Genomic DNA, 16,540 nt, shown 5'->3' on the forward strand with positions numbered 1-16,540 from the left:
GTTGGCCGTATCCTTTCATTGATCAAGCTTAATCTTTTTGAGTTCATTTAAATCTTCTTCATCTACTTGCGATTGATCACCACCAAAAACCTTCCTCGCTTCCTCCATTTCTTCCTCATCTTCGGTGGCTGCCATGTCGTTGTAGCCGAGCATTGCCACCTGAAACTCCTCTTTCACTCTTTAGATTTTTGTGTGCTCTGTTTTTCTTGTTTGAGTATTGCCACTACTAATCTCGTCAGAATCCAACTTCATTGACGAAGGTTCGTCGCCATTGCCACTCACTAGTAAGCCTTGCACCCTCTTGCTGCCCCTATTTGGCCAAAGAAGGCGCAACCAAGGTAGCTAGGGGCACTGCTCCTTTCTTCCTCCTTTGCCCTATTTTTTATGCATGCGGTTGGAGCACTGCTGCACAGCATGGGCCGTGGCCACCACGCGAAGGAATTACCTATTCTGAATCGGAACAAGAAAGAGCTCATAACCACTGCTTGTGAACAGCTCTCCTCAACTGAAGGCGCACCTATTGTTACTAGAAGTCTAGTCTCTCTCAGGGACTCTTTCGATCTCGAACTAACCAAATGAAAAAGCCAATGAATAGAGGCGGCAATAGAAGATTCAAGACTGATAACAAGACTCCCTTCGGAATAGGCAAGACTACGGGATTACGAATCGCAACATAAGGATGATTCGGAGAAAGATTCACCTCTGGCAGATTGGAGGAGAGATTCCACTTTTGCATTAAGATATACCGCTTGGGGACTTTTTCCCCAACGAAATGACCCAAGCCTCGTTTGGGGGAACTAAGGTTGAGGTGCCCCCACTCTCCTCCTTCAATAGGGCGGTAGAAGACGCTAGGGAGCTGTGTCACCTTGGTCCTCCTTTTCGCTCTTCTTACCTCCTGCTAGACTTGAACCCAAACTATTTCTTTGTCAAATTAATATTTTTTCCCTTTATTTTACCTATTTCCGTCAGCCCCTGCTGCAATGGCCGCTACTGCCAGCAACTTTCCAATCTTGTTACCATGCTGCCGGATCCTCGGCACCCTCAGCCTCTTCTATCCCTCCTCTTCTCTCTCTTCCTATTCTCCATTTTGTCCCTCTTTCTTCTTCTTCCTTTAATTTCTTCCTTTTCTTCCAATTTTTTATTAATTATTCTTTTCTGAAAAAACATCCTTCTCTCCTTGTTTTTCTTCTCAAACTCATGGATTAGACACAATGATTTATATAGTCACCGATGAACCAAACCTAGGCCTTTGATTGAACCTCAACCGAGGCGCTCTCTCTCTCTCTTCTTTCTATCTTTATTGGTTGATCCAAATGGAGTCAAAATATCTTTAATTAGTCTAACTTTCTCTTAATTGATAAATTAGATCTGACCCAAAAAATCTAATTTCATCAAGTAGAAATCTGGATTTGAATAACGAAGAGATATGATTGAGACTTATTCCTTTGCATTCAAGTAGAACTACAAACTCCACCTCTTTGTGAAATATGTGTTAGTGTTAGGTTAGGAGTAATTCTTGATCAAAGGGGTGATTGAGACCTCGGGATATTAGACTAGATTCAGTAGTTCAGACATAGGCGGAACCTATGATAGAATATTTCAGGTTGCCTTATAAAAGTTTAATAAGACATTTGATTATTTTAGATTTTTGGACAATTTTTCTGATTGACGGATTGTGAGAGAATTGTATTTTATTTAATCTATTGCCATTAATTTATATTTAAATTAAGAACCACATGTGCTCTATATGAAAATGATTTGTAAACCATTTGATCAAGTATGATATAATTTACTTAAATATAAATTATATTTTATTGCATCAATATATGTGTTGATATCGTATATATTATGTGTTAATTTTGTCACTTTCTAACTATGATTACACTGGCTTAAGACCTAGTCTTGTGAAAGGCTTGTGAGCAAAAAGAGAATCCATGGTCTAACTTACCAAGTGGGACCTGAATGGCACTTTCATACTCTGAGATTGAGTTTTCGTATCTTGCTTAGCCTAATCATCACTTAAGCAAAATTTAAGCATCCAAATGAGACCAAAGCAGTCCATTCGATAGTTAAACATGGATCGATAGGGTACACTATCCTTTCAAATAGTATCCCAAGTGGTTGTCTAGGGTCCACCATGAAGTGACGACTTTATCCATCCTGAGAGCGATTCATGAGAAGTGGCCATGCTAAAACCACTTTGAATCGAGGAGTCATCAGGACACTGATGCTATCCATCCATGGGGTCAACTAACGGCTAAGGCCAACTTCAAACCCCGATAAATAAATTACCAGCAAGCCTAGAAGCTACTGTACATGCATGCATTACAAGAGAGCTAGCAAAAGAAATAAGGGAAAGAGAGATGAGAAAGCACAGCCAGTCCACCAAAAATTGACATGAAGTATTCCACCACAATCCTCGATATGGAGGACTTTGTCACAACCCAGAACGTCACCCAAAATGGTTAGTCGAAAAATATTATTTGGGTTCCTTGATCCTGTATAACTACCCAAAATCTCCTCGGTGAATAACCGATGTGGGACTAAACATACGCCCGCACAGATCCTCGCATACTCCTCCCGTTCAAGTCCTGACGTCCTCGTCAGACTAAAGGTTCAAATCCATTCAAATGTAATCACAAACACGACGATAGGCCCGTGGTCAGCCTTCATGAACTTGGTTGTAGTGTTCCTTAGTCCACACAGGCTATGGGCCGAGTTCGCTTTAATACCATTTGTCACAACCCAGGACCTCACCCAAAATAGCTAGTCCAAAAATATTATTTGGGTTCTTTAATTCTGTATAAGTATCCAAGATCTCCTCAGCGAATAACCGATGTGGGACTAAACACACGCCCATACGGATCTTCACATATTTATTACAATTCAGGACTTCACCCAAAATGGCTAGCCGGAAAGTATTATTTGAGTTCCTTGATCCTATATAATTACTCAAGATCTCCTTAGTAAATAATCGATATGAGACTAAACACATGTCCGCACGGATTTTCACAGATTTGGTCTCGTGCCATTCCCAAAATATTGGAGAATTGCCGCCACAAGTGATACATGAACTCTAGTATTGGATTCTGTTGCTGAAGAACTACGATCACCACCCGACCATTGGCTGCCAAGATGCTTTCCAGTACCAGCTTCGGGACATTTATATATGTGTTCGCCTTTTAGGACAATTTGTACTCAACCTAGAGGTTTTCCTTGCAAATAATTGACAAGAATGGTATATGGAATTAGCCTACAGAGGCAGAGTAAATGGACCAAAGCATGGATAGGAAATTGAGACTACCACATTCAATACATGCCGGTGAGGACTTACTCCTTCCCCTAATTAAACCTACAAAAAAAAAAAAAAAAGGTAGAGGGTCATGAAATATAGATATCTAAGCTAAATCCATGCATGAGAGGATTGCCCGACAAATAAATCAAGAAATAGAGAGATAGGGAGAGGAGCCCAAGATGTCCTCCAACATCTTGTTTGGAGAAAGCAGTAATCAATAGGATTTTTCTAATCCCCTATCCCGAAAGAAAGAATTTGAGACGACAACCATCGAGAATGACTCTTCCATTCCTTTTGTTCGCCTTTCTAATCTCCAAAGCTTCAAGGGATCCTCTCCTCACTCCCTACAAACATTGAACTGCCTCCCCTGTATGGCTGGCCGCGCCTAATCCTACCTCACAGGATCAAACATGACGATAACCATCCTTAAATATATGCTCTAATGAATCACATATTTATTTCATTGTCTTGAAGAATTGGAAGCATTTTGTAGAACTGCCGATGAAAAGAAAGCAAAACAGCGAAAAGCTGGAACCATGCAGTCGAGCTCGATGCTGTTTTTTCAAAAGAAAAAGAAAAGGTTAACGAGGCGTTTCCAAGATCAGGCATGGTTATCTGAAGACCATTCTTAGTTCTTGTAAACTAGCTTCTACTAAGATTCTCTTTCAGCTTGTCACAAGCATTCAGGCAACTTCACATCCATGGTTCCTATCCCTATTATAATCAGATGGAGTTAAAAGGCCTTGTGTCATAAATAGTATGCTGACATCTGGTGGAAGATCCGCCTAGAATCAACAGGATATCAAAGTGAACCCTCTCTTTGAATGTCTGAATGACGAGCAACAGTCATAAGCTTCCACTTAAGGTATTGGGGAAGAGAAAGTATTAAAGATAAAATGCAAACACTGCTTTTATTTCTTGTAAATGCATACAAAGATCTTCCTCAGGTACAGTACCTTATTTAAGAAAAGACACTTATACATGCAGCCTTCAACCAAGAACTGAAACCAGAGTCGTCAGTGCATGCTACGAACCCACTGTTTGATTCCCATATCGACATCGTTACCAACCACACACTAATTCTTGCAGCTCAATGACAGGCCTTCATTCAATTGAAGATGGAGCAATCTGATGGAAGGTGATCATGAGGTCAGGACTGATTTCTCCTATAAAAGATATCATCTCCCACCTGCGTCGTGAACCAAGGGAAACTCCACTAGAATTATGAAAGATGCTCTCTCAGCTTCCCTAAGATACTGTACCGTCCCAGTCATTATTTTCACAAGTTTCTGGCTGATGTATAGGCCAAGGCCTTCTCTCGATATGCATTGGCTATGGTGGAACATCTCCTGTACCAAAGCCTCTGGGATTCCTGGTGCTGGATGAAAAATCCTGCAAACAGACCCTGCTAATATTAGAGAAGAAGCTTCAAAATTTTATCTAAAAAAAAAAACTAATCTCATTCCAGTTTGAACATAGATATGGCTTGCTCCCAGATCCTCAAGTATCAGACACATTCTACGGCCTGTGGAAGATATATTTTTCTAACAATCGGTACCATGTGCTCCAAGAAACTAAAACATTCGTGATTATTAAACACATCTGCAGGGCCCTGAGATGTGGTTCTTTTAATGGAAACTCATATCAGCATTCTCATTCCCTTAACGTATTCCTAAATGGTAATACAGATTTGCTCATGTGAAGGTGAAAAATTCAAATAGGTCATGGATAATTTACTTTTATTCTATGCATGTAATCTTTGTGCGATAATTCCATGCATACAAAACATACATCAATGTCCAGTTGAAAGAACTGAGACAAAGTGAACAGAATCCAACTTATTTACGCTAGCCTGTCCAATATAAGATTCAATTTCTGTTGCAAGGTCCAGCATCATCTACCATATAAAATATGTGCATCTTCAAGTTGTGTAGTTATAAATAAGCAAATTTTAGACAAACTTCACAACAAATCATTGAAGAGTAGATTACCTGAATTCAAGGTGAATGATCTGCACTCCTGTTCCTATAATTTCCCTTCTTGGAATGACTTGGAACAAAATTGATCCTACAGTAGGGGGTGTGAACTGAAGTGCAGTCAACAAGAAGTCCGACAGGACCTGCTGAAGCCTCAGATTGTCACCATATAAGTACATGGAGGACATTTCTGCAGGCCAATCATGAACAAGCGGCACCTGTCGCTCGCTGCTCAGAGACATTCCCTGCATCATGACCGTATCCAGAGCTTCCCCAAGGTTAAATTCTACTGTGTTGAGCTCCATGTAGCTGTTCAGACCGTATAAATTGGAATGAAAGATAAAAAACTTCCATGTGAGTGTTGATCTTGTACATCCAAGTCAAAAGGTAAACAAGAGATGTATGAATTTTAAATTGAAGAGAAAAGCAAACAGTTGGCTATATGATGGGATAATATTGTGGAGAACTGTCTTTAAATATTTTGAACTGGAGCAACAGAGTATCAAATGCTTGTATGAATAGCTTTATAAAACCAAATATAATACAAATTTGCATCATATGAATGAGCGAACAAATATCCTTTGTATTCATCTTTTCTGGTATTGTTGCTGGGATCTCCAATTCTTTTTCATTTTACTGGAAACTACGTTGCTCTTTGTAGAGAAATTTGCTACATTGCTTATCATGCAAACAAAACATACAGCAGATACTGTAGCATAAACTTCTCAGCTCTAAGGACTTACATAACTAGGCAGCTTTGTAAAGTATGCAACTTTTTAGTTAAACCGTTCCGGAGTCTTAGAACCATTTCTGATGGTTCCAACCGAACTGAGCTTGATCATGAGGAAACAAGTGAAATGACCTAGCAGAGCATCGGGCAACAACAGGGGATAAAAGGATTTCAAAGAGCAAGAATAAGCATTGAGACTCTAGCAGCAACAAAACATAAGAAAAGTATCGGATTGCCAGTATTGACTATATGCAACAATCAATAGATGATGCCTATGAAGTCTCTAGTGTCATTGCAGCTTTGAGATAATGGACTGTTCACCAAGTGAAACATTCAGAGTACAATAAGCAAGCACTTCTGGGCAGAGATGTGCCTATGGACATCCTGTGACATATCAGGCCAGAGTTTTCACTGTAAAAGAATATATGCAAGGATATAGATGTCCCTTTGTTTTTGCAAAAGAAAAGTTCATTATTAATTTTCATCTCTCTTTTCTATAAAAGGACAATATTCATTTTCAAATACTAGCTTTTCTTCTCAAAAGTATCTTTTATATATAAGCATTCAGATGCTGTGATGCAATCCAGATCCAAAAACACACTCATTCATCAGAAACCAGAAAATATATTGAGATTTGATATCCCTTATGCATGAAGGAGACAGAATCTCGTGTTCACACCATGAGCCAACAGAAATAAGCAAAGTATAACACCAAGCTGCTTTTCTTCACAAAGAATGAGGCTGAAGTAGTGCAACCATGCTAATGCCATACCAGTTGGTACCGGTATGTACCGACTGTACCATAGTAGTACAACACCAATATATATGGAGGGCGTACTGAGTGTCGGAACGCTGGACTGGCCTCTATACCAGGTGTACTGGTGAAGTTATAGGATAGTACGGGTACAGGATCTAGTGCAGAGATAGCAAACCTTGAGTGTAACTGATTAGCTTTATGGTCTACACATTTCTATATGCTATAATATCTAGCATATATTTTTTTTAACTTGTTTTACTCTGATTTTGATGTTTATTACATATCCATGCTATATATAGAAAAGAATTGAAAAAAAGATATTCCTTTTCATATATATGCCTTTGTACAAACAGTCACCTGCTCCTGATATCTTCATCTAACACCTTCACTTATTCCATACAAAATGTTCATTTAAGGTCAAAATATTGGCATCTTTACCTAAGTGGCAGGGGTAGCAAAATCCAGCGAAGGGAACAATGAGTACTACAATGCTTACAGTTCAGATAGGGGAGAGAGTGGGGTACAGAGTAGAAGTGTGGTTAAGGAATGAGTTTGATACCTAAAATAAAAGGGACTTTGTCTCCAATGTTTTTCCTTCCATACTTGCAGCTTAGTCTATGTGAGGATCTACGTTCTTATGAAAGAAGTATTTTGTGCAAAAATGCAGCCTGTTAATCTAATGGAAATATGGTAGGGCGTAAAAATGTTACTGCTTGTAAACTGTTTTCAATGAAAACAACTTAAACACATACCTGGGACAAAAACCACAAGGATTTTGCCCAAAACAAATAAATCAAGCTTTATATATTGCACTATATCGGTTATGGTTAATGGCTACTGTTACATAATATTCATAGTTCCTGTAAATTTATACAATTAATATCTTATATTCCAAGAACAACGGGTGCATTTTTAGCAGTAATATCCTAAACACTAAGCTAACTACTGATAATAGAGCATACTAAATTGTCACGACAGAGAATAAAGAAAAGCAATAAAAAAATTTAAATTCCATATGTTTTTAAATTGACATTTTTCATGCTAATGTCGGATTGGTTTCTCAGATCAATGAATTTTAAATACTTATAATTTTAGGGCCTGGTTGGTTTTGGTTTTGTTTTTTGTTTTTGTATTCAAGAACATGAAGAAAATTGAACTAAACTGAAAAACATGTATGATGAAATTCCTTTGTTTTTGTCAAATTGCCTGTAAAATCTTTAGAGGATTTGGAATTAAAGTTTTATTTCTTTCAAAAAGTGAAAATAAAAACAAGGAATAGCAGAAGTTTTGTGCACATACTATCTTCAACATCAATCTCCATGTGATAGTTCACTAAATTGTAGAGAAACAAAAATGAAAAAACAGCAATACCTAATGGGCACTTAGTTGTTGTCTTAATTTCCAATTTAAAATTGCCAGAAACAAAATAAAGTATCAAATGGTTCTATCTATGTCTATGAACCAAGTACTCACATGCAACTTGACTCCATTTATTCAGTTCCTCCGTTAAAAAAAAAAAAAACAAAACCACACGAATAAGTATCCCATCATGCTATCTCATAAATAGCTGTTAGCAGGTTCGTTATTGGCCATGAATAATTATACCTCCCTAACATAATGCAAGTTAACATATGATTTTTTCTGATATTTCTGGCAATTTAGCAACTTAAAAATGTTATGCCTGTGCCTTTTTTGATAGTATTCTACTTCTACAGTTGACAGAACAGTTAATACATATTATAATATAATTCTTAATAGATAAAAGGCCTCTGACATAATGCCACATCATACAATGTTTTGCAACTCCAGATATGCACATAATCATGTGCATCACACATGTTTGTATGCATAAACAGAGCCGGAGAGAGATGGGGGAGGGGGGTGGAGGGGGAGAGAGAGGGGGAGAGAGATTGAAGAAAGCATTTTTTATGTCAACGAGATTCTATATAATTGCAGTCTACCCCTTGCTTGGGTATGGCCCATGTGTAAGGGGCAGTGAAGAAGAAGAAGAAATTGATAAATACAAGAAAAATAGATAAACTAATAGGTAGGTACATAGATCAATAAGAGATGCTTGAGTTTTCTAAATATAGTGAGCGGGCTAGGCATGCCTACATCTATGCAAAATAATATCTACCTCCAATGTTTTTACTTAAATAATACAGATTATTTATCTATTGCATGCACACTAGATCAAGATCTCCAAAGGATTTACAATATGAACACTAGTATCTTCTGGAAGATATATATAAACAAGAAGCAATAACTTGTAACAATATGAATTTCAATGAAGAAATTATCTTGCTTGATGATGGGCTTAATAGTCAGTGGCATGAAGATGTAGGGGTAATGAAACAAAACAACAGTTATATCCAGGAGAAGGATCAGCTCATAGGATCACAGATTGCTTGCTCTGCTATCAAGGCTAGGGAACCCTGAGAATTGAAAGATGCTTGGAGCTAAGTGTGCTTATGTATGTACTTCCATTCTACTACTTAGTCATTCCCTCCTGAGAAGCTAGGCAATTAAACATTGCAAAATAACAAAAGCAAGTTAGCCATTGTACTACAGTTATCATAGTTAGCTGTTTGGCGAAGCTGTAGTGGGAGATCAGGGGGAAAGAAATGGTTGAGCACAGTTGAAAGAGCATCGAGGAGTAAAGGTTGCTGATCCTGATATTAAGACAAGGATGAACGGAAAGATGCTGGCAGTTTATGAATTCAAATTTTGCTTTATGCTGAGCACAGTTGTCCATTCTTGTACTTATAAGCCTTTGTTTTTCCTTCCCAAACAACCGTTAGACTGCCCATAAACAACAGGAAAAATAGCATGTCTAGCAGTTTTTGACCTTTTTTTTGGTCATAGCTTCTCTAAGAGTCCATCACAAAGAGACAGTAGAATTTCAGAAATCAGAATAAGTTTCTAGAATGTGAAAAAAAAAACAACTATACGAATAAATGCTTCATAACAATGCCATAAAATGAACTAAAAGTGGAAGAGGCATACCATTGCTCAATGCTTTCTAAATCCATGTCATCCAAGACCTTCGTCATCTGCTCTTGACACAGGGCACCTCTCTTAAGAAGTTGCTTCTGCTCCTCATTTAAATTAGTAGACTCTATCAAATTGCGAGTAAATACAATCCCATTTAAAGGGTTCCTTATTTCTTGGCGAAGGTAAGCTAATTCCCTTAGACTGTTCGTTGCAGCCTGCTCAGACATTTTTTGCACCTGCAGAGCATGTTGGAGTTCCGGGCTGGCGACATGCAGAAAGCATAAGACCCCTGTGATCCTACCCTCTGAATTTGTCCTCTTATTGGCAGAAAGTAATGCTTCAACATACTTGCCGTTGATGTCAAAGAACCCAAATAATAATTTCTCCGCATCTTGGCCTGCAATCACACCATTCAGCACTATTCTGAGCTTGGTTAATGTGTCATGATCCTTCACCCTACAGCCAAAACTTTGAAGGCTGAACACCTCCCCAACAAGCATCTTATCGATTACATCCTCCCTCTTTAAACCAGATAACTTCTGCATTGCTGAATTCCATTCAAAACAGCAACCATTCTCATCAATTATAAAAATTGGAGGGATGAGTTCACTTGGATTTCTCACTATGGCAGTGTAGTCACCTTGAATGCGGGTATACTTATCCATTACCATTTTGTGCCCTGTCATGTCTTGTGCAACAAAGCAGACTCCCACAATATTGTCCTTCATGTCATGGCTACAGCATGCATTAACCACCAAGATTATAGGCCCGGTGCTTTCTCGATATCTAAATGTTTTAAGCTTGATTTCAACATTTTGCTCCTCTTTTCCTGTCATTACAATGAAACAAACAACATTTGAGGCAAGATGCAAGTGAAATCTCTACAAGCTTGGAAAGTAATTACAGATGGAGAGGCAACAATATAACTTAAAAATGACATGGAAGCTCTTCTCAAGGAAAAGTTAAAGACAAAAGCAAAATAAAGAAAACTTGTCACCTTGCAAAGCCAAGCATAGCACATTTTTTGCCAGTCCAACTGAATCGTCCTCAATAACATCAATTAGAGGCATACCAATAGCTTCATTCACAGACAATCCGGTCAATTCTGCTGCCTTAGTATTCCAGCCATTTATGTTCCCTGAGGCATCAACAGCAAAAATTGGCACTGTTGCTGTTTCAATAAGACGAACCATTTCATTGGTAACCATATGCAGTTCATCCACACCCGGTATCTTCTTTGAATCATCTAATGGTGCATTTACTATGGTCTTGGACTCATCATTCACAATCTCATCTTGCAGCGATCCACGCAATATGAGCTGCAAGGAGTGGATTGAGTCCATTTCAATATCTTCCCAAGGAACACTTCTTTGCTTCATCACCTCCAAGAAGGCCTTGAATGAAGATCTTGGATGCATTTTCTGTCCATCTCTAGTGTCAGGTTCATTTTTGGCACCACCCCACTTGATCTCTTTTGCTGTGTGTGACCGGAACCAAAAGATAAAATCCTTGGAAGTAATTTTAATTGCAGCCATGCCACATATTGCATCTCCTAGGTCAGCAACACCTGGATAACCTGCTTCTGTTAAGCTGTCAGTACTTAAGCCTGTAGAGCCATCATGGTACTCTTGAAGCCATGCAACAAGATCCCTTATCTGCGCTCCAGTAGGTGTTGTTCCCAACAGCCAAAACTGGTTTCGGTAATAGAGGGCCGCACCATCACATTTAACAAGATCCATAACATTAGGTGACCGTGTAAAAATTCCAACAGGGGCATCTCGGAGGAGCATATCACATAGAAGAGTTTGCGTTCGAAGGATATGCTTCTCCCTTGCTTGAGCTGCTAACTCTACCTCTTTGTTAAGCTGTATGCCAAATACTTGCAACAAAAATTCACAGGCATATCTGAGTGGAAAAGGAACAAACCTTGGGCTAGTGTGATGGCAAACCACCAATCCCCAGAGTTTCCTCCCCTTCTGCTGCTGTTCGCTGCCTGTTTCATCATCATCATCATTGATTGTGACCGACATTACGAGAGAAGCAATCGAACCCATATTAGCCATGTACTGAGCATGACACCCATGAGGAGATCTTAATGTAGACCCGCACAAACTGAGAGGCTGAGCCAATTTCTTATCCTGGATTACTTTCACTGGTGGAGCAGAACAATCACATATCATCCTAACTTTATTCTTCATGAATAGAAACCTCGAAGCCTGAGGAATATCAGTAGCAGGGTAATGCAATCCAAGGTAAGGCTCCAAATCTGATCTCCTACACTCAGCTATAACTTCACCATGCTCATCTTCGTGGAATTTATAAGCCATCACCCTGTCATAGCCCGTCAGCTCGCTTACTTCTCGAACCAAGACATCGCATAAGAGAGAGATATTCCCACTGGGCAAAGATTGCAGTCTAGAAATTGCTTTTGCCGCTAGTTTGTAGGATTTTAGTGCTCCAGCTGCAGTCACTGCCACATCAGCAGGGTTCACAGGCTCCAAGTCTATAACCAATCCCACTTCAACTCGGTGCATTATTGCATAAAAAGGCTTCCCCGAGCTTCTGCAATGTACTAGTATTGGGTTAAGAAGATAAACCTCTCCAAAGCTTGCAGCCTTTTGCAAGGCAACAGAGCTCGGAGATCGGAAGAGAGTTCGGACGTCGGTACCGATTGTTAAGGCTTCCCGCTGCTCGATGCTGGGGACAGCATGAGGTGTCAGGTCCAGCATCTCAGGGGCGTTTTCACTATATGCAATTATGGTGAACATCTGGTCATCAATGGCAAGCAAGCACCCAAAGGGCTGGATGAACTTTCCCCGCTGCATCTGTTGAAGGTAAGAAGAGACTGTGGAGGAGGGGATGCCACAGCTCTCAGTGCCGCCCGACCGATTGGCAGCACCGATCGACATAGAGTAATTAAATGGCCGATCGGAGTCCTCGAACTCAGCATGGAGCTTTGCATCTAAGGAGGTCTGAGAAACCACACGAGCACTGTGCTTGGACCGTGCTGAGCTGCTCCGCGAACAGGTAGCTCTGTTCGACCTGGACGACATCTTTCATCCTTCTTCCCCAATTCCTCCCACCTCTTCTAATAAAAACAAAGCTCACCAAAAATGTCCATTTCCTGATTCAGAATTAACACGCAGAGAATTCAGTTGAACCTAATGTCAAACACCAAGTATGATGTTTTAATTTTTCCGAATTCAACTCCAAAACTGTACCAAGTGGGCTAAGCATAAACTCAGAATTTCACCTGGGGACATGGAAGAGGCAACTTTGGAACCAAAAAAAAAGCAAATTCAGGTTCTGAAAATAAAGACCTGATCAGGATAAGGAACGGAAAGGACGATGCGGTTCCAAGGGTGGACCAGTAATTGGGTTCTGATACAGAGAAGACAAAGTATAAAGAAGCAGAGGACAAGAAGGAGAGGGAAAGAGATCAGATTCTGCTAGAGGAATAGTGAGAGGGGATTTTTGTCACTTACTCCCCTCTAAATCCCCATAAACCCCTCACAAACCCATCAAGAACAAGGAGGAAAGATTAGAAGGCCACCCTAAAATCTGATAAACTAACCCTTTATTCCATTACCTATGAAAAAAGCTTTCATTTTTCGAAACCATATCATTTGCTGAATCTGCCTACACAACAACAATTCTAAAGGAAATACTAAATTCAATTACGTGACATGAAAAATGAAATCTTTCGGATTCCAAGCACGAAAATAAGTTACCTTTGAGAAGAGAGCAATCTCAGATGATAAAAAGAAAGAAAATTAGCGTCACAGAGAGAGGTAGTACAAGAGGAGCAGAGGAGGACAGGAACCTTCAGCGATGGCAGTGGACCAACACACCTGAATTCCGTCTTTCTTCATTCCATGCCATCAATTTTGGTTGAAGGCTTCCATTTTTTCTGAAATTTAAGCCCCGATTGCTGAATACAGAATAAAAAGGACTAATTTTTACATTACTTGTCCAATTTTCTCACGGAATACAAACTTACGGTGGAGAAGGAGGAGGGTGGAGCCTGGAGGAAAACTCCGTACGAAAGTGGTAGGTTTTTTATTTTTTAATTTTTCCCCCTAAGTTTCTAAAACCCCAAGTGTTTTTCACAAAACCTACCAAGAAAAAAAAAAAGAATGTGATAATATAAACATATTATATAATTTTTAAAATTGTAACAAAAAAATATTTGTAAAAGTAAGAGATTATATTATAGATATGTTATAGTTGTTATTTTTTCACATTGATATTGATATACAGGATGAATAATAATCAGTGACATACTGGACCACTAGATCATTCATACGACCATCCACATACAGTTACAAGCACTAAACACCAAAAATAGGATCAACATTATCTTAAATAAATTTTGAATAATTAACATAATAAAAATTATAAATAATAAAATAAAATTTATCAACTCGATTATCTAATGAGAAAATCTCAAGAGCTATTTCTGACAAAAATTTTATGAATCATCTCAAAGTATTTCATCAACAGCAATACTTTCCTCGGTCACTACAAGATAATGTTGCCGAAATAAATCTTGTACTCCCGGTCCATGAGTTTTCTCGAATAAGTTTTAAATAACATAAAAGATAATTATCATATAAATAATTTGATAATGTTATATTAATTTGATTATTTGTGAGAAGATGTGAAAATCAAAGGAAAAATAAAATCTTTTATTAAATCAAAAACATTTTTCATTAATTGGTGCCCTTTACTTCATGACACCTAGCAGCTATTAGGAGGTTGTAGTTTCTTTCAGGTTGTGCATGCCTACCGAGAGGCAAATCGAGTTATCGATTAGATGGCTATCTATGTGGCGCAGCATTCTGGAGAGGCCTTTGGACTTCCAACACCATTGTGTCAGGTTTTTACTTTTGATTCGGTTGGCTACATCTATACTAAAGTAGGATGAATAACCGGTGTATCAAAAATAAAAATAATAAAAAAAATTATTTTTTGTTGCAGTACCAAAAATCATTTTTTTGGGAGACAAGAAGGAGAGGTTTGATTTGGCATCCAATGTTTTGGGCCCCGTGGGAGCACCGCTGAGAAAGCGGCGGGCGTCGGCGCCCATCCGGGAAGTGTTTAATCCAAAGACCGGCACGTGACGTCTTTTACGTGGCGAGATTTCGGCCTCAAAAATCTGGCCCACGGGCCGCGCAAGTCCACATCAGCAACCCGGACGTTGCGGTGGCAAGTAGTGCTGAGGCCACTCCAAAGGCAAATCAGGCACTGCAAATGCTGAAGTTTGCCTCAAGCTCCATTTGGAAAGAAACATCACAATTGAAATATATGAGGGTTACCATTACCTTGTGTTCTTTCCAAAATGAGAGATTTTTGTAAAACGTTTTTTTACCTTTTTTTGGAAGAACATTCACTATTGTTTTTTGAAATTACAAGTCAATGCGTATCCTTTATATTTTACATCATAATAGTCACTATATTTTGTAAAGAAAGATCCAAATCATCTCATGTTGTTAGTTTCAATCAGCATATTTTATATAAAAAAAAAAACTTGTAAATATCTTTAAGAAATTTTTTGCATGAATATCCTCCTAAATATCAAATTTTGCATGAATACTCTCTCAAATTTGATATTTGCATATATACCCTCGTAAAATAATTATTTTGCTATTCTACCATTTTCTATTCTAGTTTTTGCATATGTACCCATGCAATCTTACATCGTTAAAAAATTAACGGTTTCAAATTAAGATAACTAAAATATTTTAAGAGGTAAACATGTAAAAAAAAATATTTACAAGGCGATCGCGTTAGAGGACAAAAAAATAAATTTAAAATTTTATTTATTTTTAATTAAAATAAATATAATTTTTTTAACGGTGTTAGAAGGCATTTGTGCAAAAATAGTATATTATAAAAATATAGAAATAAATATAAATTTAAAAAAAATATTTGTATAAATTTAAATTTTTTAAAAAATATTCATAAAAAAAAACCATCCTCAAAATACCATCCAAAGCTTTAGAAGTCTCTACGGTCTGCTCCCAAGAGCCTTGTCCCCACCCTCACATCTCAAATTACCTTCTCCCCGATCACATCTCCAATGCGGTTTCATTTTGTGCCGCACAACTGGACTTCACCATTTTTTCACTCAAGAGGGAGCACCTTTCTCTGCTCCACCACAAAAGTCCATCTTTTTTGTTGAATTCTAAAAAAATTTCTCTCTCAAAACCTCTTCTCCAACATCCGTCTCTTCTAACTTCTCGTTCTCTCCCTACATCCACTCCCACCCACCTCAAATTTCTCTACCATCTTCTTTACAGAGAAAATAAACTAGATTGGGTGCAGAAACTAGTTTGGTTTTTCTTGAGTGCACGTTAAGCGTGTTTACTCTTTAAAACCTTTTTTTTATGGCAGATTTTGCGCAAGTCCTAATGAACTTTGGGAGCTACAGCGAGACCAGCTGACGGAGTCTTTTAGGTTCTACAGCCCTTTTGTTAGCGTCGCAATAAACTATTAGTTATTCTCTTACCTTTCTTAGCCTTTTATTATCAAAATTACTTTTACTTTTTTAATTTTTAGGCCTGGAATGACTTTTGCATAGTGTTGCCCAGCAATTTAACCCAAAAAGGGAAGGTGAATTGAGTTTTAAAAATTTTATAATTATGTGTAGCGGAAAAAAACAGCTTTTAAAGTGTTCGTAAAAGGCATTGAGATGAGTATGTGCCGCTATAAAATTAAAAGAATGAATACAACAGTAAGAAGGGCGCAAACGTAACAAAATACAAAGTTTTATAGTATTTTAATGC

At 38.3% G+C, this 16,540-nt stretch overlaps 1 protein-coding gene across 5 annotated transcripts; it reads right to left on the bottom strand.

Annotated features, from left to right (window-relative positions):
* Positions 1 to 4,180: 4,180 nt before the first annotated feature.
* Positions 4,181 to 13,778, bottom strand: LOC103700889 (phytochrome C). 5 transcript variants are annotated; one of them, XM_008782786.4, is made up of 5 exons: positions 13,484 to 13,778; positions 10,750 to 12,876; positions 9,765 to 10,581; positions 5,287 to 5,580; positions 4,181 to 4,687 (listed from the first exon to the last, which is right to left on the bottom strand). In XM_008782786.4, exons 2-5 carry the CDS (start codon positions 12,803 to 12,805, stop codon positions 4,474 to 4,476), a joined length of 3,381 nt encoding a protein of 1,126 aa, XP_008781008.2. In that variant the 5' UTR covers positions 12,806 to 12,876; positions 13,484 to 13,778; the 3' UTR covers positions 4,181 to 4,473. The 5 variants fall into 5 exon arrangements, with proteins under 5 accessions (XP_008781008.2, XP_008781010.2, XP_008781011.2 ...); XM_008782788.4 differs by having other exon boundaries at positions 13,604 to 13,772; XM_008782789.4 differs by having other exon boundaries at positions 13,576 to 13,772.
* Positions 13,779 to 16,540: the final 2,762 nt, after the last annotated feature.

Source organism: Phoenix dactylifera, chromosome 16 (genome assembly GCF_009389715.1).
Source record: "Phoenix dactylifera cultivar Barhee BC4 chromosome 16, palm_55x_up_171113_PBpolish2nd_filt_p, whole genome shotgun sequence".
In the NCBI taxonomy this organism is placed as follows: domain Eukaryota; kingdom Viridiplantae; phylum Streptophyta; class Magnoliopsida; order Arecales; family Arecaceae; genus Phoenix; species Phoenix dactylifera.